At 42.7% G+C, this 24,096-nt stretch overlaps 1 protein-coding gene across 3 annotated transcripts in view; it reads left to right on the forward strand.

The window, feature by feature from the left end:
• TIAM2 (TIAM Rac1 associated GEF 2) overlaps positions 1–24,096 on the forward strand; it is a 340,543-nt gene that overhangs the window by 216,921 nt on the left and 99,526 nt on the right. For all 3 annotated transcript variants that reach the window (XM_078649180.1, XM_078649181.1, XM_078649182.1), the window contains exon 15: positions 17,660–17,769. In XM_078649180.1, the coding sequence (XP_078505306.1) occupies positions 17,660–17,769 (110 nt within the window). The remainder of the gene's footprint in view (positions 1–17,659; positions 17,770–24,096) is intronic.

The following is a 24,096-nucleotide window of genomic DNA, read 5'->3' on the forward strand; positions in this document are numbered from 1 at the left end:
ATAATTAATTAATTAATTAGGTGAAAGGTGTCTAGATTCAGTATGTGGTAGTGAATTTCTGCAGATCCCATTTTCTTGCCTTACGATCCCTATTTTGTGAAACTCCTTTTGAAATTCTTTCAGTCTGAAATGTGTCCCCACGCAAGTTTAGTGAAAATATCGACTGTACCATTGTTATAGTCTGTCTGGGTGTCCTAGATTCTTACTGTATGTATCCTTTGATGCACTGCTGGCTTCCTCAGGGTTTCTGTACGTGTGAACGTGGAAAGGAAGGCGGCTGATTTTAAACAACACGCTTTGTCGAAATGTACGTGTACCCAGCACTGCAGTCTGTTTGTCATGGTAATGTGGCCTTCGTCAATGAGCAGTGCTGGCAGGAGTGTAATTATGGCATTGTCATCAGCTAAATGGACTAACAATGAGCGCGTTTGCATTTTCATACCTTTGTGAAGAATGCCATGCCTTGTGGGAGTTCTGCGGTTGCTTTTTAGCTGCCTTTGACTCAGACACACAGCCGTTCTTGCCGCTCACTGCGTAGACCCCGATGAATTTAGAGGAAAATATAGAAAGACACCATTGAATAGTCTGTGAAGGAGATCGGTGCACCATTGTATCCTGGTACTTGTCCACGGTTTAGATAGGAATGACATAGAAAGATAAACATGGCGTATCGGTTTAAGACATGTGGTGTAATGCCCCCCTCCCCTGCCCCCCAATTCTCATTCCCAATTTGAGTAAAGGGAAAGAGATTACCGAGAAATGTACGATTGAACATTTACCTTACTCGTATGGTTTCTAATTGTCCTCTCGAAGAACAAGCTACATCACTGGGCATCTGCCAGGGTAACTACCAAAGTTACCGTTTTTCTTTTTCACCTGGGATTCTGTGATCCTCAAACTGCAGAAATCTAGGCAAATCAGACATAGGCATTTGCCAGAACCAACATAGGCGTCCTCATTTTTTGTGTAACAGTACCTTTGTCTTCTCTGATATGTCTCTTCATCAACACCCACCTTCTGGCATTGTAGGATATTTCTGTATGACATTGGGCCAAACTTGAGAGACCAACATGGCTGTGGAAGAGCCGGTGATGTGTGGATGCATTTGCTCCAGAACCACTGTCCTTTACCCAGGAAAAGACAGTAGTTGTTGTGTCTAGGTGGTGAAGCCAGGACTAGAACTTGCACACTTGTCCACAAAAAATACCTCTTCAAATATCTACCCTAGCCCCCCCCCCACCCTTGCCGCTCACCCTGTCTGAGTGTAACTATATTCTGTCGCACTCTTGTCTTATTTCACCTTATTTTCTTAACAACTTTATCTTCTATTCAGCATGTCCTGAAAGATACCACTTGTTTTTTGTAAAAAAAAAATATCCACTGCCACTTGTGGCTGGCTAGGTTTTCATTTTTTAGCTCCCTTTTCAGTCCTTCCAATAAACGGCTTGATGGGTTCAATAAGGTACCGGTGGAAGGAGGTTATCCCTCTCACACTAACGCTACAAAATACTGGTGCTGAAAAGGGTGTTATTGTTAAAGGACCTAGGAAGTTAATCCGGAATCCCAAATGTTAGCCACAATTGTGAACCCCTCAATTTACATTGTTGATTAATGCCAAAACGTGTACAACATGTAACAGTGTCACAATAGAAAAAATCATAAAATTTTTTCACAATTAACATGGTGCAAGTGATGAGTGTAAATGAGTTCATGTGCAACAAAAAAATATTTCACCAGTATTGGTATATCGCGCAAGCAGTATCACTTAACATCACGAGGTTGTGAGATACAACCAAGTGTCGCTTTTTGTTTGACCTTGTTCGTCCTTTGTACATCTTTTTAATCTCATTAAATATCTCCTTTACGTCTTGCCAGTCTGGACCATTTGCAGTTTTTAAAGATACGTGGTCGGACAGCTATAGGGAGCCCTTTATTTTGAAGCTCGTTACACAGACTGCACGTCCAGGGCCTGATTCACAAAAATATTTGCAATGGACAGCTGCTGTGCACAGTTCTGCAGGCAACATTTAAATCCTGATTCAAAGAATATGGATTAGCAGAATATTGAACATCCAAATGAAATTTGAGCACATGAAAGATGCTATCATGATGAGACTTCTGTATTTGCACATTTAAGGTTGTGAGGCAGCTTTATCAGTATGTGATGTATCAATGTGGTGAAAAGCATTAAACAATTAGTGATTCCTTTGTTTGGTAAACCATTTGCCAAAGGGAAAGGGGTTCTTAAACAATTCCCCCCCAAAAATACTTTTATTTTAAACACTGTTCTGTTTCCTTTAAGGAAACAGGCTGCATTATGTTTACTTTATTTGCAGGGGACACGGAGAGGAGACTCTGCTGGATCCTAGCAGGCCCCCATCCCCGTGATGGCCACCATTCGGTGTGGCTCGCAATTTGCCTTATTACCTTATTATTAGTTAAGTACTGCAAAAAGACACTAGCTTTCATCTGGAGTGCAAGGAAACATAAATCAGTTGGAAGCGTTTTTTAGAAATGCAGTTTTCCAAATTGCCAGTGCTGTTCGGAGCTGCAAAAAATGGAAGTTCATGTTACAGGTTTATGTTGTAATGGTTTCCAGTGTCAGTGCATTAAAGAATATATGATTCAGTGGCGGCTGGTAAACTTTGAAAGTGGTAGGGCATAACAGCTGCCCCAAATTTCACTAAAGGAGCAAGTCAAGTGAGCAACATCCACTTCACACAGGGATGTTTCCTACTCTCCAACAAACAAACTTTTCTTGAAATGAAATGAAATGAAATGAAAAAGGAACTTCTAGAGCGCACTGCGGCCAAGCGGCTTCCTGGCGCTAAGGATCACAACCGTATCTGCCAAGGGGTCCGGGGGGATTAGCCAGGGAAAGCCTGAAGAAAGAAGAAAGTTTTGAGAGCTTTACGAAAGTGTGAGAAAATAGGAATGGAACGGATAGAGAGAGGGAGAGTGTTCCAGATCTGGGGGGCCCGCACCGAGAAGCGGGTGCCTCCGGTGCGGGATTTGCGGAAGCGGGGAACGTGAAGGAGAGATAGAGAAGACGAACGAAGAGAACGACAGGGGGCATGAGAAGAGATTACGGAATTGATAAAGAGAGGAGCAGAACGGGCATGCGCCCGAAAAGCCAAACAGGCAAGTTTAAACTGGGACCTGAAAGGAACGGGGAGCCAGTGAAGGGATTTGAGGGCAGGAGTGATGTGGGAAAACTTAGGAAGACGGAAAACAAGACGGGCCACCTGGTTCTGGATGGCCTGAAGCCGGCGAGTTTCGTAGGCCGGAATGCCTACGTACAGGCCATTTCCATAATCCAGGCGGGATGTGATAAGGGCAGAAATGATGGTTTTGAGGGCATCAGCAGAAAAAAAACGGGAAATTTTGCGAATGAGGCGGAGGGAAAGAAAACAGGAGGAGACAACGGAACTGATGTGCGCATGCATGGAAAGATCATTACTGATCTTGATGCCCAAGGTCCGAACAGAAGAAACTGGGGAGGGGGGAGGACCGAAGGAAAGGGGCCAGTGAGCAGAGGACCAGGGGTTAGAGGGACCACCAGTGAGGACAAGCTCTGTCTTGTCAGCGTTGAGCTTCAAATGATTGAAGCTCATCCATTGGGAAATGAAGACAAGAGTAGAGCTGAGCTTGGGGAGAGAGTGAGTAGGAGAAGATAGATCAAAAACGAGCTGGAGGTCGTCTGCGTAGTTGTACACCGAGACCCCCAGCTCGAGAAGGGAAGAAATGAGGGGGCGGATGTAAAGATTAAAAAGAAGAGGGGAAAGAGAAGAACCTTGGGGTACCCCACAAGTGACCGGGAGGGGAGGTGCAGAGAAATCAGAAAGGTGAACTGCCTGTGATCTGCCCTGAAGAAAGGACGCGATCCAGGAGAGGGCAGTGCCCTGGATGCCCGCTGCGCTGACACGGTCGAGAAGAATGGCATGGTCGACCATATCGAACGCAGCGGACATATCCAAGAGGACTAAGGCCTGGGGGAGATTATTGTCGGCCTTCCCTTTCAGTTCATCCAGGACCGCGAGGACCACACTCTCAGTAGAGTGGCCAGGTCGAAAGCCAGCCTGGTGAGAGGCCAGGATGTTATTCTCCTCGATGTAATTGGAGAGGCAAGATGTCACGTAGCTCTCAAGAATCTTCCCAAGATAGGGAAGAAGGGAGATCGGCCTGAAGTTCGATGGGAGGGAGGGGTCCAGGCCAGCTTTCTTCAGGATAGGAAGCACAATTTCTTGGGCTCAGTAATATCTCTACACCAACTGACATCTCTGTTCTTGAACCTCATGCTCTTCAGACAAAAAGTAGCTCATTTTTAAACCACTGAAACATATGAACACACTCTCACACACCCCTGAAGAAACACACATTCAATGTTCACAAACAATATATCTATGCCCTGGTAGACAAACAAAAGAGCAACCTTAAATGGACCTTGCCTCTAGTGTGTCTGCATAATGGTTGATTCACAGTGATTCTCCCTTTCTTATGGGTTTTCTGACATTCTCTTTCTCCTTCTCTCTCCTCTGTTTTTCTCTTTGTTGCACTCTGTCAATGTGGGCCCCACCGGCACAAATTAAACATTACCTCCATTAAGTTACAAATTTGTGTGGACACAACAGGCGGTCTCTCTCTGCGGGTGTGTGCATCACAAGAGCTCTGCCTTAGTACCCATAATGTCACTCGAACAACAGCACCCACTCGAAAGTTCTGCCCTGGTGCCCTTTTTGCCAAATGGAGAGCATACTTATATACTCAGCTAGGTAGATTTGTCCACACTCCCACTTTGTTAATCTGAAGAAGATCACATGCACACAAAATCTGCTCAAGTAACCACTACTTTTTGTAGAGCATCACCTCCACTGGGCATACCATGAGATGCACCCGCATTCCCATAGTGCCATGTAAGGAGCATGGGTTATTCATCTAGTGAGACAGACAAAATACCAACTGTGCCCAAATACCCACTGTGCATTGTTTGCGCATCCAGCTAGAACATGTCTGTCCAAATAGCTACTTTACCCATCAGTACTGCTTTAAAGAAGAGATGCAATGAACACTGCCGAAGCACTCTTCATTTAGCATTATAGACCCACATGAAATGTGTGAATACCGGTTGTATTAAAGGGCTCAATCAAGCGCGGGTACCCATAGTATAGAGCGAGAGTTGTTTCTCTACCTAAATTTTACAGGGGACTCCTGCGTTGTCTCAATCTGATCTGCTTGGCGCAGTTTGGTTTGAGCACCCATCCAGGCGTGGCCGGTTCAGGAAATGGTTGAGGGTATTACCAGATGATGGAATAGGTAAAATAAAATAAATAAAACCACTTACCTTGTGCACGCCGACTCGGCGAGCACAAGGTAAGTGTTTTTATTTATTATTTTACTTTACCTATTCTGTCGTCTGTCGACCTCCGCCCCAACGCTCTTACCTGAACCGGCCGCACCTGCACCCATCTCAGATCACCAGCATGGTTGGTAAGGTGTACTTTGAAGTGATGTAGTGAGCATAAGGGCGAGTAAAGCCCGATGTTGCCTTTGTAGCCCTGCGGAGTCTACATCTGCAGGGTTAGAGCCGCCCATGGTACTATGGCAGGCAAGTGTTAGCTGCCACCAAAGAATCACTCTACTCTTGGGGAGAGGATGTAGCCTTGCGGCTAGAGCGATTGACCTTGAAGCTGGGGAACCGGGTTCGAGTCTCGGCAACGGCGCTCAACATCTGTGATTCTGGGCCAATCATTTAATCTCCCTGTGCCTAAAAAAACATAAAAAGAAAAACTAATGTGGTTCTCATGTATAGCGCTCTGATATCCGATGTCTCGGGTCTAGTTCGGTCTATATAAAACTCTAAAAAAAAACTAAAAAAAAACACTGGTGGTACACCCAGGTCTCTGGGAGATTATATTCTCTTAAACCCAGACTGTAAATGCCCTTTGTTGTTAAACATTGAGGCTTGGATAGATAATAGCATCACGTATTAGCAGGCAGATGCGGGGAGTGGCCCCCATTTTCCCTGAGATTTTAATTAGTCCTGTGAAGGCCCTGCCAAAAGTTTTGATTCATGTACTTTTTTCGGGCAGTTTTATATACCATGAACTCAACCCGAAGGAATCAGATCGCATTCACATGAGCACCAGTTGCATTACAGACGGACACACTCATTTATAGGCTTGGAGAGATTAAGTGATTTGTCCAGAATCACAGGATGTTGTACCTCCATGCCGATACTCGAATCCAGTTCTCCAGCTTCTTCTCGGCCGCTGTAGCACAGGAGCTTGAAACAGAGAGGTATCCAGCAGTGGTGCTGACTGTAGCTGGGAGATGGGCTTCAAATGTTACTGCTTTGGGAGTGGCCGCGACGCAAGTTCTTGTGTACGGTAACCCCACACTAATGTAACTCTTCATAGGATGGGGGGGGTTTGTGATGCTTACTGACCCCACCTCGCCCTATGATGACTTAGGAAAGGTTGGGGTAGGGAAGCATTTATAATTAGCATGCAGCCACTGTTGCAAGCACAACCTATGTGACTTGCGCCTCAAAGAGTCATTGTAAACTGCCTCACCCGACTCGCTTGCCACATTAGGTGAACTTATGCAATTTAAAACATAACATAAAATCAACATGTATAGCACATGCATTAACACAAGGTACGCAAACAATTTCAAAGCAAAACAGTTTGGTGCAAAGACACAACGTGCCCCAAGCGGCACTAGAGTGCAGTGCATAACAACGCACACACAAGGCCTAGAGCAGTGCGTGACAACCACATGGACTAAGGTGGAACAAGCCCTCCGGGACCGGTACAACAGCGATGCTCATGCTGCCTGGGCATGCTGCAAAAAGAGACGCTAGTGCACGTGATATGGGGGTGCCCCCCCAAAGACCACAGATAAGTGCGGCCAGGGCTACACTGAAATAATCCCTCAAGCTGGCATGATATCTGGCACATGCGCACCAGCACGTGTGGCAGGGAAAATGCCAACCTGACCCATGTGAGGGTGAAAGTATGACACCAGCACTGAGGGAAGACATCACTGGCAATACGGCACCGGGTGTCTGCCAGGTAAGTTTTCCTGCTTAATGTGGCAGCATACTTTCCAACTAAGACAGAAATTTCACCGTGTGAGGAGGGGGGCGGGGCTTCATGCCCACAATCACCGTCTTCCAAAACCAGAGAAAAACCTTACAGAGACTGGAGCCGATATCCTGGGATGTTTCACACCCCATAAGGGACGTTTGCACTGCAGATCCTCCGCAAACGAGCTGAAATACACTACTTTCAATGGTTTTTAGCTTGAAATACACTACTTTCAATGGTTTTTAGCTTGTTTTTCCTGCCACCGTGTGATATCGGCTCCTCACCGGGTGACCATGTTAAGGGGGCTGATATTTTGTGTCACATGGTGGCACTGTGTGTGTTGGCAGGTATGTGGCAGCCACACTGATAAATAAGTAATCACAATACACAGTGTGTAATGTGATTATTTAATTACCAGTGTGGGCGACACATAAAGCAGCAGTCGGAGCTCCACCGCCCAAAGACAGCATCCGCCACTGTTGAGACTGATACTGTGCCATTCACAACAACTCCAAAGGTCTCATTCTCTAGCCCAGAAATGGAGTTATTTGTGTAGAGCGTGTTCTAATACAATATCAAGTGTTGAATATTGATTACCACTATATTGTCAAGGTAAACCTATGCTGATAGGTATGTTTTTATGGTGCTTAACTTCACACCTGTGTACCGTACTGATATATTTATCTGCCAGGTACGTAATGTGGAGTTGAGTATTAAATTTGCACCTACTTATATTACATACCATAGCTGTATGTTGATGGTCCACATTTCACAATACTGTTCCATGCGGACGTTTTGTCACTTGACATGGGAGTTATAATCATGCAGAGTAGGCTGGGATTGGAGTTCACAACTTTTGGTGCATTCTTTTAGTAAGAAATCCGTGGTGATTGTGCGATTGCAAAAGTTATGGACTTGGATACAACTAGGAAATATGTGACAAACAAATCAGGGACAAATGTAGTCATTGTGTTCTCTTAAAAAAGACCATGACATCGGTCTTTCGGTACACCCTTGTGTATTCAGGGTGAAATCGCGGGACGGGCAGTGGGCAGGAACTGTGGGGTTGTCTACCTTTGGGAGCATTTAGGAATCATGACGAGGTTGAAGGCTCATCGATTTTAGCCTATGTCACTGTGATACATAGGAGCCGCTAAGTCCATATGCAGTACATGTAAAGTGCTGGGCAGCTAACATAAGAATTCCATAAAAAGCATATAATGCACTATGGCAGTAAAAGTTAGGAAGATAAAAAGAGAGGTGGGGCTAAGTTAAACATTATGGCTGGAAGTGTTGAAGTTGTTAAGGAACACAGTCTTAATGACCTCAGAGCTGTTTTTATGTGTACATGATTGCTTTAAACCCCGTGTTGCTCTCCAATTTTACCCCTGTGATGCCCTTTCTTAAGCAGACGTTCCCGAATGTGTGTGATCCTCTTCACTTTAAAAACAGATCTAATACTTGCTTACAAAGCTGCAACAGCATCAATATATTTTTTCATGAAGGTGGATAAATTGCACTTCATTGTTTTCGCTTCACATGATGGATGAACGTCACCCAGCGTCCATTAGGTGATCAGTGTAAAAAGAGGTGCTGGGACAAGGCCACTCAGTAGTAGAAGGGTTGGTGTCTCCTTGAAGTATCATCACTATTATTGACTCCTCTTCCCCGCAGTCTAGATCTGAAGCAACACAAGTAACATTTATTTAAGTCTGATACTCTGTTGTCACCCAGAGGTGGTCCATGTGGAGAACTTCTTGGGTTGCTGTGCGGAGGCCTTGTCCTGTACTGCACCTGATCGAAGAAGAAATGGCAGCTTTCACTTTGAGGGACTTACAGACGGGAACTTCTCAGCAGGGCAAACAAAATCAACATGTGGCGGCATAGCAGATCTTTGCTATGGGCCTTAACCTAGTTGAGCTACACCAACATCCATCTATCTGAGTTAGCAGTTGTGGTTTCAGTAATAATGCTATCACCACAATATTTGGTTATTACCAGCAGTTGTAGTCATCATCGCACTGGGTTTCTAAAACAGAAAGGGAACCTACCTAATATTTTAGTGGACTCCAAACGTGAGCATCCCTGCGTGTGTCCTGGCCCTTCTTACCTGTGCATAGGAAACTGGCCCTTCCAGTTACTACAGGTTTTTTCCCAGCGTTTATGGTTGGAGTACTAGGTATACTGCGATTTAATTAGTGGGTTGAGCATTGTGAAAGAGTGCACCACAATCCCCTTGAATGCACTTTATTTTCTGCCCATCATGTTTGGGTCTCTGATGCTCTCCTTTGGCTGTGCTTACCAATTGGCCTACATTCGTCTGTCTTCCATTTCTAGTACCCCGCTACGCCAGTAGATTTAATGAGTTTGAACTGTGCGACTGTGTAATCCTCTGATAGGCTGGTGTAACCCCGGCTCAGTAAATAGAAGTGTATGATGAGTGCTGACTCATAGCTTGATCCGTCTGCCAGTGTCTTTCTACGGCGGCCGAGGGTGGGCGTGGGGGAAAGTAAGCTTTGAATCGCTTCTCCTTTTGCCTCGCTGAGACTGTACATTATTCCAGCTGTTTGCTGACTGCTCTTCGAAGTGTATGGAGCTGCTGATGAAACGGAGGCGTTCGCCTCATTTTTAAATAGAACAATAATTGCAGTTTCATATAAGTAATGTGCTCGTGCTGACAGCCCATGGAATTTGCCCGGTTTTTCACTTCCTTGGCGTCTTCTAAAAAACAAATCTCGGCTATCTCGCCAATTTTCGTGCGTTCAGATTAGTTGGGCCTGTGTTATTTTTTGTCGAGCATTGCTGTGGAGAGAGGCGCGAAAATGAGTTGAGGGGTCATTGTAGAAAAGAATGCATGTGTTTGGTTTTTCTAGGTATCAAAACCGTTTTTAAAATGGTGTGGCTGCTGACGCCGTGAGAATTGTTTTGTTGGAATCCAGTGTCATGACGTGTATTTATGAAGAGGTTTTCTTTAAGCACTCTTTTGTGGGTGAAAGTTCCCCTTGTTTTTCGTTGAACTACGGTATAGTGAACTGGCCAAAAGTTATTGCTTTTCAAGAGGGAATCTGGGGGCAGATTTACAAGCCCCTTGCGCCGCCGTTGCGTCACATTTGTGACGCTGCGGCAGCGCAAAAGATGCGCCATGGTGCGGGGTATTAACAACGTGACGCATCTGGGAGATGCGTCACGTTGTAGAGTCCTGCGCCATCAGGAGGCCGTTCCGGCGCAGGGGAGGGCGTTCCTGCGCAGGAACGCCTCCTAAAAGTGGCTGAGTGAAACCTACAAGATTTCACTCAGTCACTTTTAGGCCCATGCTGCGTCAAAACTCTGCGCCTGCTTGAAGCAGGCGTAAGGATTGACGCAGCATTGGACAGATAGTGCCCCCCAGAGCATTGCTGGAGCTGCGTCGCACTTGCGACGCAACTCCAGCAATGCGCCGCCTTTACGGCACAGATGTGTCACGCATCTGTACCGTTTTTGCCCCATGGTGCGCCGCATTGTAAAGGGCAATTGAGAGAATGACTTGGAGATACGATCGTATAGCTCGGTACCACACAAAGTCAGATGTTGAATGTCAATGTATTAAAATGACCTGGAATGTGTAAATGGCATTTAGCCTCTTAAACTCCACATGCCATAGGGCTGCCCATGTCCTACCTCTTGCAACAGCTTCCTACTAACTTCCAAGAGTCTAGAGCAGTGGTCATTAACATTTGAGTCTATGGGCCCCCACTGAATCACTGCTGGAAGCACAACTTAAACCTAAAAAAAAAATAGACAAGTATACCTCAACCACATACACAAAAATGAGGAAATATTTTATTCAATTCACAAAAACAAGTATACATCAACCACATACACAACAAGCATTGGCATAGCCAATAGGTCTCGCTTTTGGGACCTTATAAGTATTTAGTTATGCAGCAAAATATCCTTGGTGCAATAACATCAACTGTTGCATGGCTAAAAATGTATTAGGTCCCAAAGGCAAGACTTTGGCTATGCCAATGCTTGTTATTATTTTTTTGCTGATGCGGTGAGTGTTGGTAAAAAGCATTAAACACTTTTCTGTTTTTTCAAATGCTGAACGGCTTTAGCAAAAAACTTTGGTAAAGCCAATCAGTCTGCTGCGTTGGCAGCCAAAAGCAAAAGATGAGAACAATTGGCTTGGCAATGCTCGTATTTTTTTATGTCTTTGAAACCACGTTTGCTTGTAACAATACTTGTGTTGCACTGCACCTACTTACTATATTTTGTAAATAGATGTTCTGTGCAGCGCAATAGAAAATCATGTAAATAAAAATAAATAAGCCACAGGGCCTATTGGCTATTTGTCAGACCCGTAGTGATTCTGTCGTGCCTGACACCTGTCCCCACGACTCGGAATGTGCCAGCCGCCGAGTCCTACTACCTCTGGTCCAAAGGGTCTTTTTTTCAGTCCCACAGTCCTATCGCAGCAGGAGGCCTATGCCTGGGTTGCAAGGTGGTGGTGGGGGGCATACAGAGTGTGCCCGTGTGCCTGAATGCCAATAACCAAGGCCCGAACTGTGAAGGGGCCTTTAATTCCCAGAGCATTGAAAAGCAGAGCGCTTTGTCTGTTTGCTCTTTTCCTCCGTACACAACAGTACTTTAATTGAGACAACAAATCGTCCATACTAGATTTCGTTTGCTGTACTAGCAATGCTCTCACAAATCCAGAGGAGAGAAGATGGCAGACAGATTGCATCAAACTACATTGGCTTTTGGTCAGTTGTCTTAGCTGAAACACAGACACCATTATATCTAACGGCACCTTCGTGGATTTTACTACCTAATATCAAACTTGAAAATATCGACATACACACATATCAAACCCAAAACAAAGACAGCCATATACTTTTAGTTAACAAATATATAATCCAAAATATAATTCTACAAAAATATCCAAAATCAACAAATATCTAAACTGCAAATTTAGATTACAATAATAAAGACTTTTAAAATGAACATTAAAATAAACATATCAAAAATTAAAATACTGACTAAAAATATAAAATATATTTTTCAAACTTTAAATATATTTATTTGACATTCATTTTAAACTTCAATAAAAATGTGCAAACATTTATAAAAGATACTATTATAAAATGTAAATGAATTACTTATCTAATATCGAATTGGTCTATAAAAATATTTACATTTAAAAACTGAAATATATTGAAATACATACAAGTATATTACATAGAAAGGTTTTTACTAAATTAATGATTTTTGACACCTCTGCACACATGAAAATAATTAAACAGTGACACTTTTATATAAATATTAAAAATATACTCTGATATGGGGGCATGGCATGCGCCCTGACAAGATGGATAGGTCACTGCTTTGCTGCAATGGAGAGAGAGCTGCTGTGCAATATGACTGTGGTTCGGCGCTGCTCGTCTGCACAAACTATCAAGTTCTCCAGATAAGGTAAGGAGCCAGAGCTTACATTCTAACTTGACGATCCCTCTCTCCACCTAGGACCAGGTGTGGGGTTAGACACTCAAAAATAGGGGAACCATGTCCTGATGCACATAATGACATCCACAACTTTTCTCTCAGGTTGTGGCCAGGCAGTCATGGCGTTTCTGTAGGCGCGTAGATCCGCAGATTGCCGAGGATCCACAGCATAGCAGCGTCTCTAGACATACATAAATCTTTTTACATTGATAACTCCAGAACTACTGATCAGATTCACCCCATATTACAAAACGCACTCTAACAGGACCAAGATCTAGATTCCTGCCAAATTTTGTGCAATTCCGAATTGCATGGATCAAAATGCGTTTTGGGTCCCCCTTGTTTGTTGGCTCCCACTAGACGGATCACCCCGAAGCTTCCCAAACAGCAACTGAAGTGACACTAGTTTTGAACATTTCGTGAAGATTTGTCAAATGGCGCAAAAGGTATTAGCAAAAGGAAAAAGCTTTTTCTATGGAACTAGATATATACTGGAAAAAACATATGTCAAAATAATGTTATAGTTAGGTTGAAAGTTCAGTAACAATGTAACGTTTTTAACTAAAGAAAAATCAAAGAAATTCATCAGTTATAGTTATCTCAAGTAACTATAACTCAGGCGCGAGGGTAACTATGACTCACGCTTTCTCCATGCACTTTACTGATCAATAATTTTATTGCAATCATTTTGTTGCAAATGTTGCAGTGATGTCATCATTGATGTCATAGATGATGTCAAGAGTGATGTAATATGTGAGGTTAAAGGCAGATTTTTTTAGATTTTGCCCACGGCATGGTCTCTCTGGGAACCCCCTGTAGGGCCTAGGGTGGCAGTGTATCCCTACCCTGCCCCCTTATATTATGTTATTGTCTCACTTCTGGACAGAGGACTAAGACTAAACCCCTGAGTCCTGTAATGATTGCCTAGCAACATTTTTTTCATGTAGGACATGTAACAGGTAAGTACTTTATTCCCTACTTGGAACTCAACTTTGTTTATATCTATTGCTCTAATTGTTTGGGTTGCAATAAAATAAGAAAAAAATACTCTTTTGAATACACATATTCAGTCTCAAAGATGTGACGTTTGTATGTTGAACCTTTTGAAGCTCCAGTACTGAGTTCAAAATGTGTAATTTGAAGATCACAACAGAACTGCATTTTATGCCACTCTGTGTGCAACTGCAAACGTCCTTTGCTGAGCTATTACGCATGCATAAATATAACTTCCAATTGGACTGTTATATGTGACAGCTTCTGGTAGGCACAACATTTGCATTCTTGGACGTGTAAATTTCTCCAACGTGCGGTAGCATAAAAAGCATCGGCTGACTAACGTTGTTTCATATGGCATGGTGCTATTTACTAGCAGTGCATACCAATCTCTACATAGTCACCTATACTGTCTGTCTTGTGTAGTGACTTCGCAGCTGCGGTCTATGCTGTACATAATTATTGAAGGAGGTTTGCACTGCTGTTTCCTTCCTTTGCTGTAATTGTGTTACAGAGACTTGCTCTGCTACTGCTCACACTGCAAGGACCTCACTCTAAATGGTTCGCAATCCTGGTTTGTGCACTGATATCACCAGGTGCAGTATTTAGCAGGTGCAAAGTTACTCCATTTTTTCTAGTTTCCGGCAAAATAATGGAGATGACGCTAACAGAGCATGCTATTTCCCCCATTCCAATTAGCACCAAGAATTTGCTCACATGATTTGCGCTAGACTCACAATTTGTATCATACTTACTTGTTGAAAACTAGGTTGCAAAAATCTGTTGAATGTATTACTTGGCCAAGAGGTACAGTGCTTAATGTGAACCGGTGGTTTCAGATGCTCAGCACCAGCACTTAATTGTCAGCACCGGCTCTAGTGACAGACAACCACAAGGTGGTGCTGACCTGTTTAATTTTGAGATGAGCACAACAAATGTGTTTATTAAGCCAAATAGCATTGAAAATGAGCAATGCCAGCCTCTCACGCCATTATTATAGCTTAGTGTGGCCTGAAGTAATCTGAATTGTCACAAGTACGATGGTTAGGAGTTATGTTGGTACTGTTATTGACAGCGCTGCCAAGGGCTATGCATGGTGCAGGCTACAGGGACCTTCTGAGAAGGGCCATGGCACTTAATTTTTTTTTACAAATTAAGTACTGAAGAGGTATATTCATTATTTGGTCTCAAACTGAAATTTACCCCTGAAACTGGATTTGCAGGCCAGCTATGATGCGGCTCAGTTTGTGTGGCGAAGGCTTGCACAACTGCTCCTCAAGCGGTAAGGATTTTGTGAGGAAAGCATGCTTTGCTGTTTATTTACAGTGCTGTACCTGTTTTATGAGGTGGAAGAGCTCTGCTAATTTCTCTACTGCAAGTGCTTTGGGGATGAGGGAGACTTAACTAGCTGCCACCCACGTTGAATCTTCTTTCTTAGTGAGGCTTGCCCTGATGCTTTACTTCTTGCACTAGGGTTTTTTGCAAGAGAGACTTCCACAGCTGCTGTTCATGCTTTTCATGTTTGGTGCCTTCTCCTTCTTATATAGCGCCTCTTTTATCACGGAGACATGTTCAGCTGTTTCTCTTGGTATGCCTGTTTTATGAATGATTCACAGTTACTTCCTGTTTTGTTCTGTTTTTTATGAAGCAGACGTTCTGTGCTGCTTCCTGTGCTGTATGTAGCTGGTTTGTGCCAGGATGTCTTTTCGTAGCTGCTGTCCATGCAGTTCCTTATTTGCGGTAGAGGAGCATGCACTACAGCTGCCCATGTTCTATGTGTGGTAGAAGCCTGCACAACAGCCGCTTGTGCTATGCCTGTTTTACCTCTTGGAAGACCTTACTGATGCTGATGGTGCAGTGCCATTTCTGTGTGAAGAAAACATTTAGTACTGCTGCCTTTACAGAACCCCTACAGTTTGTGAGTGAAGCTTTCGCTGCTGCTGCTTCCTATGGTGAATCTTTTTAATATGTAAAGGAATCATAAGCTGCACCTATTGTGTAAATATGAAGCTTGCAGGGTTTTCATATGTACATTATATGTTGTGTATGAATGCAATTGCATTTCTGCTGTTAGTACCATACCTGATCTATATCACTGTCCTTGCCACCTGTTAAACTGATTTCTGAGCTGTGGCCCTCAATTTGATTTCAATCAGGGTCTCAATGCTTGAGCAAAGGACTTGATATGTTTACAGAGAAAAACATACAAAAAGAATGAAGAGTGTCAAAGAGAGTGAATTTGAACAAGGGATGGTAGTTGAAAGAGAAAGAATGAAAGGGAGAGGAAAAAGAAAACTGAGATAAAAGAGAAAGGGAAGGGGATACTGTAATGGAAAAGGGAGAAAGATTGAAATGGCACTGGAAGAGCTAGCAGCAGAAAGAAGCAGAAAGTGAGATGAGTTGTAACAAAAAAAGTATGCGATGACAAAGAAAATGTGCGAGAGATACTGAAAAGAAAGGAAGAGGAAAGCAATATGAGAGTAATAGAAAGAGGTTAAAGAGAAAGATCAATTCGAACCACATGAGAGAAAAAGAAAGAAAATGAAAAGACTTAGTAAATCATTTAAAAGAAACAACATGGAACTGCACAGTCCTAAAAAAGTAGCAAAGAGAAAACACAAAAGAAATTAAAAGAGAAGAGCAGATAGGATAGACTGAGTAAGAGAAAGACTGATGAGAGAAAGGAAGATCATGAATGAGAGGCAAAGAAAAGGATTCCAAGAGCGTAAGTAATAGCGGTTATTCTGAGATGTAGCAGGCTGAGTGGAAAGAGGGATTGGGAAAGGGCGTGACAGAGTCAACGCGGCAGGGCGAATGTAAATAAGGAACAGAAGTGAGCATAAAACCGGAAGCTGGCTTCAAAATTGGGAAAGGTTGAGGTAGAAGGGATTCAAATAGCAGCTTGATAGAGAAAGTAGGAATATGAAAGATAAATGAGAGCAAATGTTTGAGGTAAAGTTTAAGTTTGTTGGAAATTGGGGGATATAAAGAGGTGAATGTCAGATTGACAGTGTGCAATGCTTAGAGAATGAACGGGCTAAAATGGGTGTTGATGAAATGAAAAAGGCTGAGGTGCAAATAATACACCAGCACCATAGTTAAAATATAACAGGTCAATACAATAGGGATGTCGCTGTTTTAGTAGCAATTATGATAATGTATTATTCTTGTACGTATTGTTGAGTTTCCTGATCCCTTTCTGGAGATGTTACTTTAAAGAAACAAGAGAGACCCAAATGTCAATGTGATCATGGGTATTACGTTTATTCTTGTAATAGGCATTCAGGTGGAACTCATTTGGAAGAACAATATAATGCAAAGGGGGAATCCTCTGTTGAATTAATCAGGGTTGAAGAATCCTTAGTGTGACTGTGACATTGTGCCGTGAGTAAATCTTAGCATGAAATTACTTAAATATTCAACCAGAATTTATTCACTTCATCCAAACTGAATTTATTTCCAAAAGTCAAATAGAGATATACACAACAAATAACTAACACACAATCAAGCGAATGATGAGCGAGTTACTCAACCGAACCCCAAGTCAGAAAAAACATATCTGAACAAAGTAAAAGAAGTGACAATAAGTAAATCAAATAGTATATTTTGGTATAAGTCAAAAGACAGCCAGTGGCATTGTGTACAAATAGGCACACCAGGGAAGATAGTTGGGGCTTTGAGAAGATCTTAGCTCTGTCTTTAGATGGTGTTGACGGCGTTTCGACCCCGTATCGGATATAAGGGTTCCTCTCAGGACTAGGAATGACCTGGGTAGGGGTTGAAAATACGTGAAAGGCCTGAGAACTGGATGGAGAGTGAGGCCGATCTTGTGGTTGCAGGGGAAGAACTGTTTTTCTGCACCCTTGCCCTGTCTGGTTGTTACTTTGTTTATGGTTAAAACCTCTATATGGAGTTTTCAGGATCCCACTGGAAATCTGCCCTTAGTTGCATAACGCGTCAGGGAAGAATAATTGCTCCTAAAAACCAAACAGCTCCAACTAATTAAGTAGTGGTTTTGCTGAATTTAACAAAACTATGGTTCTGCAAATTAAAAACTGTCCATAAATGTTCTTTCTTCTTCATTGTAAATGTAGATTTCAGTGATGTGCCAGATGTTACTATTGCCAGTATGAGAAGGAGTATCACAGATGATCTTCTGTACCAGGGCCAGAACCGTGAGAGGCGGATGGAGTCTACTTTCCAGGTAGGGCTGCACATGAATATTCTTGTCCTGAATGGACCAGCTGTATTTATCCATGTTCCTAAAATGTCTTGTAAGTAGATATATGTTGGTTGCGCTGTCAGCAAACTTGTAACCAGGAAGCAGTCCACCACCAAAAGTAATTAAAAGTGGGTGTCTCATGTTCCTGTGAATCACAGGGGGTGTCTCATGTTCCTGTGAATCACAGGATGGAGGGTTTTAGATGGCATTGTTTTGATACAGCAGTCCATTTTCTGCTACAATTGCAGTCTCATTGGTTGTTTCTTGGAGGCATAAAACAGTGCATCGCCCCTTCCCACATATCTGTTTGTTTCTTCAAGCAAGCACTCTAGTTGGACCCCCCACACCACGAGAGACTCTAATGGGTGAAATGCTTCAAATATTGTACATTATTTATGTCACTTCTGAGTGTTATGCTACCTTCATTGGTGTTGTCAGGTTCTGTAGTTTCCTATAAAACCAAAGGTTGTATTTTTTGGGGTTGAAGTAGTAGTACCAATTTGTCTCCCAAAAAATATGTCTATATAATCTTTATAGACACTTTCAGGTTATGTAGCTGTCTGTCACTTCCAATCAGCTAAAAGCATACCATATACTTGGAATTGTGTTGATCGCACAGCATGTTTTGTTACTCCTCAGTAAATATGGATAGCAGAATAATAAATGGTGTAAGGTACTGCTAGATGGAAGCAATTTTGAAAATCATATTTAAACTGTATACCACATGACACTTCATAAACAAGTATTTCCAGTTCCGAGTTATCTTTAAAAGCTCTTCTCGATGTTTAAAAAAAACAGCACTATATTAATCTTGCTTCCAATTGATGGGTGTCCTAAATAGAGGTACATATTGCACATTCTTTTGGTTGGCAATTGCTTCCATTCAATCATTGCACGCGTTCTTTACATTTCTTGTTGCCTGACTAAAGCAACCTTCATGGTGTGTACAATTTGTTGCAACACAAAATAACAAAGTATGTAGGACCGGAAGTGCATCTCTCCATGTAGTTCGTGGTCCACTATAGTCTGAAAGCCATTTCTTGTCTACAATCTTCCATTTGTTCTTGCCACTGATGTTCCTCCTGATTGCACACTGCTTTCTATATGTCTGTCATTGTTTAGCATGAACCCTAAAAGAAAGATTATTCAACTCATGCATTGTTTATCCTTGTTGACTTTTCTTAGTGTCTGACTCATCCATTCTGATGCTGTGCTCCACAGATCAACTATTATTTCTTAGACTCTTTAAACCCTAAAAATGTGACATTTTCTGTGAGGATTTGGTTGTATTATATGGTATGGCTGGGTAGCCTTACTGTGGAATACACTCGTAAAAACTGCCTCGGGTCCAGTCAGGCTCGTTTGAACAACCTTAAGTTCAACCCTGGTAGCTATGGCTTAGACCAGCAAGGCTTGCACAAAGGAACTTAGTGTAAAGCATTTAACAGGAGCAAGCAACAAGTTGCCGATGTGTGCTACTTGGACTGTGGTGACCCCAGTATGAGTTCCAGGGGGTCAGTCCACGGTTACTTTGAGTCACTCCTTTGTTCTGGGACTGGACATGACTTTTCCTCGAGCCACAGCACACTCCTCTCTTCGCTAGCACATGGTGCAGCAGGTGCAGTCCAGAAGACGGTGCAGCATCTCTTTGTGCAGTCCAGGGTACAGCAGAGCAGTCCTTCTTCGGTTGTTGGTGCAGTTCCAATGTGATCTGGAAGTGGAGGGTGTGGCCGGGGTGCCGTATTTAGTCCCAGAAAGTGTCCTCGGAGGATGATGTGGTCTAATGGACTATGAGGTCACCTCCATCTTGGTGACGACTTTCCGGCTATGTGTGGCATCTAGCAATCCCAGATAACACTAATATGTCCCCTTTCAAGATATCGGGACCCTTCCTCTGATGTCAGGAGCTTAGTAGTCAACCCTAGTGGTGTGGCTACCTGAGGGCTACCTGACAATGGTAACACAGGTTTGGGCACTGGATTTGCCTCTCTATCCCTGTATCCTGCCTGTCTATTTGAACAAAGGGCAGCCCCTCAGGAGTGTGAACGCCATCTGTCCACCAAAGGTGGCTTCACCTTTTGGGCTAACAACCTGAGGTACTTCCTGTGAAGGAGAGGTAATACCTCACCTAAGCCAGTGAGTCCTTTGCACCACTTCCAATGCGGGCAGAATGCCGTCTGTTGGCAAGAGCCTATATGAGGCCACTAGACAACTGAGACACAGAGTGGCAACTTTCTAAAAGTAGCATTATTTTCATAGTGACATTAAATTTTCCCTGGGCATCAGGTCTGATGTTATGCCACGATTAATTTGATACCTTACAGTACCATCCTGGGTAGTCCCATTCAGAAGTGAACCAGGCTGAGGTGTCAGCCAGTAACCCTGTATGAGCCAATGGGGCTACTAGCCTTTCCTCAGCAAAATGGAAATGTATAAGCATTGCTGATACGACATATAAAAAAATACATGTCCTACTTAACAATATATAGCTCCATTGCTTAGGACTCTACATGCCTTTCTAAGGGGAGACGTACATATATTTTTAAGGGAAGTGGGGGCATTGCCATTAGTTTAAATGACATAGACGAATTAGCAGAGTTTTTTATTTTTTATTTTATCCCCATTCACCTCTGACCCCCACAAACTAGTAGTCTGCAGGTCTCCACTGTTACTTGTATTGGAAAGGTAGGTTTAACATTTTTTGGAGGATTGCCGTCTCGCCAGCCTACCAGTGGTACACCTGCATCTTACTTGTTGCTAACCTCTCGATGTTTATGAGAGGGTGGTCATGCTGTCTGTCAGTTTTGGCCAACCCGAGACCAGAGTTGTCGATAAAACCCTTTTTGTATCACTATTACCTGATGACCCAGTGATACCAAGGGGATATATGCATCTCGGTCTAAGAGCTTTCCATGAGGCCTAATCACAGGACAAAGAAGAGAGGATGATTTTTACAGATTACATGGACCAGATGTAGTTTCTATGCTGACTGAGCTGGCGACCATTTCAACAGGCAGTCCCAAGTTGCTTTTTTCGTGCTATTTTTCAGCCTGGCCAAGTCCATTATAGATGTTTTGTAGACTGATGAAAGCCATTCAGAGTGTGTAGGAGGGAGAACCTCTACTCATCTCTTGCATATTTCTCGCCTGGCCAGCAGAATAGCGGGTTTAACAACATGGGGAGACTTAACTGAAGACGGATCTTTACTTCCCTGGGCAATGTTGAATGACAACATGGAAGGGGGCATGACAAGATTTAAATTCATACAGCTAAAAAGTTGGTCCCAAAATCACAAAAAGCCGATAGGACTGGGGAATGATCTTGAAGAGCTCCTGGTTAAAAAGCCAGCAGGCAAGAAAGAGGTAGCAGCTTTTTATTCGGCAATTGAGGGTGCAATAGATGGAGACTTTAGATTAGCCGGTGAACTATAGGAAGAGTCGATTGAGGAGGTGGATTGCATCGAGTTATGGCAGGTCTCATATAACACTTTGTTTTCAGTTGTTAAGCCAGCTTGGCTGAGAAGAAATCATTATTTCACAACACATAGGGCTTACTTGTCCCCGGCTAGACTCTCGAAGATGTCTAATGATCCACCAGCAAGATGCAAAAAATGTAATATGGAAAGGGCCCCAGACACACATATGTTTTGGACCTGTCCGGCCATTATGACTTCTGGCAAAAGGTGTCTTCCACCCTCACGTCTATTTTAGGACAGCCAGTGCATATCTCACTAAGCCTAATAATCTTTGGTATTCAAACAGAAATCACTGGACATATCAGGAGTTTCCTCTTCTTTGAATTAGCAGTGTTATCACTGCCCTCCCAGTCTTCAGTGGCAGGTTTAGCCATTTTGTACATTGTCATACACAGGGTGGCACAAACAGTTTTGTAGCCCTGGGTGGACACTCTGCCTTACATTCCCTTGGTACCATATACTAGGGATTTATAAGTAAGTCAGTCCTTGCCAGTTGAGGATAGCCAGTTTGTTTGTAATGGGTGAGAACGCTGGCACTGAGGTGTGGTTAACAGAGCCCAAAAACCAGAAGCTAGTAGTCCAAATGGGCATACAGTTGGGGGAAACCTGCAAAAAGCCTTCCGTCTTTATACTGATCACAGTACCTTTTGGTATTGGGAGTATGCTGTTCTCCCTCTCAAGTATCAAATCACCAGGAGTTTTAAAATGATAAAGGTCATCTTGTGTTTAATTTCCAAGTCAGCGCTAATTTAGCTTTATGTTAATATATTGTTGACAAAAATATTGTCTTACATAACTTTAAATTACATTTACAAAAATATTGTCTCATTGTATATAGATGTTTTAATCTCACCTTCACTGGAGTGATATTTGGTTAAACAATATTTATAAGTTGATTTTGTTTTGCCCGATGATATTTAGACCACAATTTTCTGGTACCATACATCAAATTTAGTTGCTTGAGCAGTATATTTTGAATCTAAATTGTATGTTATATATAACCCAAACTGGAAAGCATATAACTAAAAAATGTATTCTTGTATGGGGAAATGCATGTGTTGCTCTTTAAAAATTGTTGTGCACAGGAGCTAATAGATCGTGGGAAAGTCAAACAGTAGAATGGTCGACGGTAGTTCACAGCGATACAAAAGGGGATGATGGACGGAGCGTTTGAGCAAATCAAACACTCACCCCCAGTCAACTGATCTGGGTTTAATCCATCACCATTCTTTAGCCCACTCAGCCACCCCATTTCAGACATGGCTATATGCAAATCAGTCTGACCCTGTGCCTCATGGGAACAGTCCAGCCCGAACTGCCAAGCCATGTCTTCTATGGACCGGAAACAAGCATCCTGGGACCGGTTTCGGATTCATAATCCTCATCAGCCAGGCTATCTTGAATCCAGTGGCCAAGTGAGCAAGGGACTCACGTCTGAGCATACCCTGCCACACTTAGGGCGAACAAAGCGATACAAAAGGGGATGATGGACGGAGCGTTTGAGCGGTTTGAACGGTAGTTCACTACAGGTTGTGCATAAGATCACAAAGGCCATGCTGTGCTCACGTCTGGGTAAATGGAAATGCTGAATATTGTTACTATAAATGCATGATTTATGATTCACTGTCAGTTGCACATCAGATAGGTATATCTTCTCTATTTTTGTAGGATTACATCATCCCTCCATACCAAAAAAATGTCTGTGGTAGCCGGTGCTAAAAGCTATATGACAGCTCTTTTCTAAACCTGGGATCAGATGAATAGCTAAGACGCGACTTAGCCATTCATTTAATTCCATCTTCAAGTTTCCTTTGACTATTCCTCTTGGGTTTATGGTTCTTGTTGAAATCCACCATCTGGAAAATTTGGCATAAAAGGTAAATAAATAGTTAGTGGGCTGATCTACTCAGCTCATTTCCACATTTTTTTAAATCACAAAATCTAATAAATATCTTTTGCAGCATAAGTTGATGGTTGTCTTTCCTAAACTTTAGTTCACATATTCTTGAATGGTCTACCTATCCGAGACCCATGTGCAATCATTCTTCTTTCCTATATGGAGTACGGATGTCTACTGAACATTTTTAACAGTTTTTTGTTTAAACGTATATTTATTTGCATGTTGCACAAAATCACATGGCACAGTTTGCTACAAACAGATAGGCAAGCAGTCTGTTTGCAACCATAGGATGCCTTAACATTACATAGATGTTGCTCAACTGTTGCAGTCATTGGGCATGCTCGTAGCCATGTTAGTGTCCATGCGTCTGTCCATTGCGGAGTTCTGTGTGCAACAATTTTTATCTAAAACTATAAAAATACTGAAAATAAATAGACAATTTAACTAATTATACAAGAAGAGATAAGGAAAAAAGAAAAAAGGAAGAGGGGTGGGGGAAGTGATGGTGGATGGCAGCGACTACCGACGGGCCTCATGGGCAAAATGTTTACTCTCTAGGGCTCAGCTATTTGATGTCTGGAGTTATGTTTTTGGGAGAGTTAAGGGAGGGACCATTACCCTCCTCCAATTGTGTCTACCCTTGTGGGGTGAGGGGGTTTTCATTGTTGTCCGAAGTACATTTTTTACATTTAAGAGTACGTCTCTTGAAGGGTCAAGGAAAGACTGCAAACCAAAAAACATCAACTGCCCCTAAATGCATGCTTGCCCAAGATTGTTTGTCAAGATATAATTTACACAAATATAACAAATATGTGCCTGACATAGATTTTGTGTCCTAAGTCTCTGCTGAATTATTCTCTCTTTGGGTGTAGATTTTCTATTGTTAACTCCAATGTGGCGATGTTTTTGGACATAATGTATAGGGTGCAATATT

This window comes from Lissotriton helveticus, chromosome 6 (genome assembly GCF_964261635.1).
Source record: "Lissotriton helveticus chromosome 6, aLisHel1.1, whole genome shotgun sequence".
In the NCBI taxonomy this organism is placed as follows: Eukaryota; Metazoa; Chordata; class Amphibia; order Caudata; family Salamandridae; genus Lissotriton; species Lissotriton helveticus.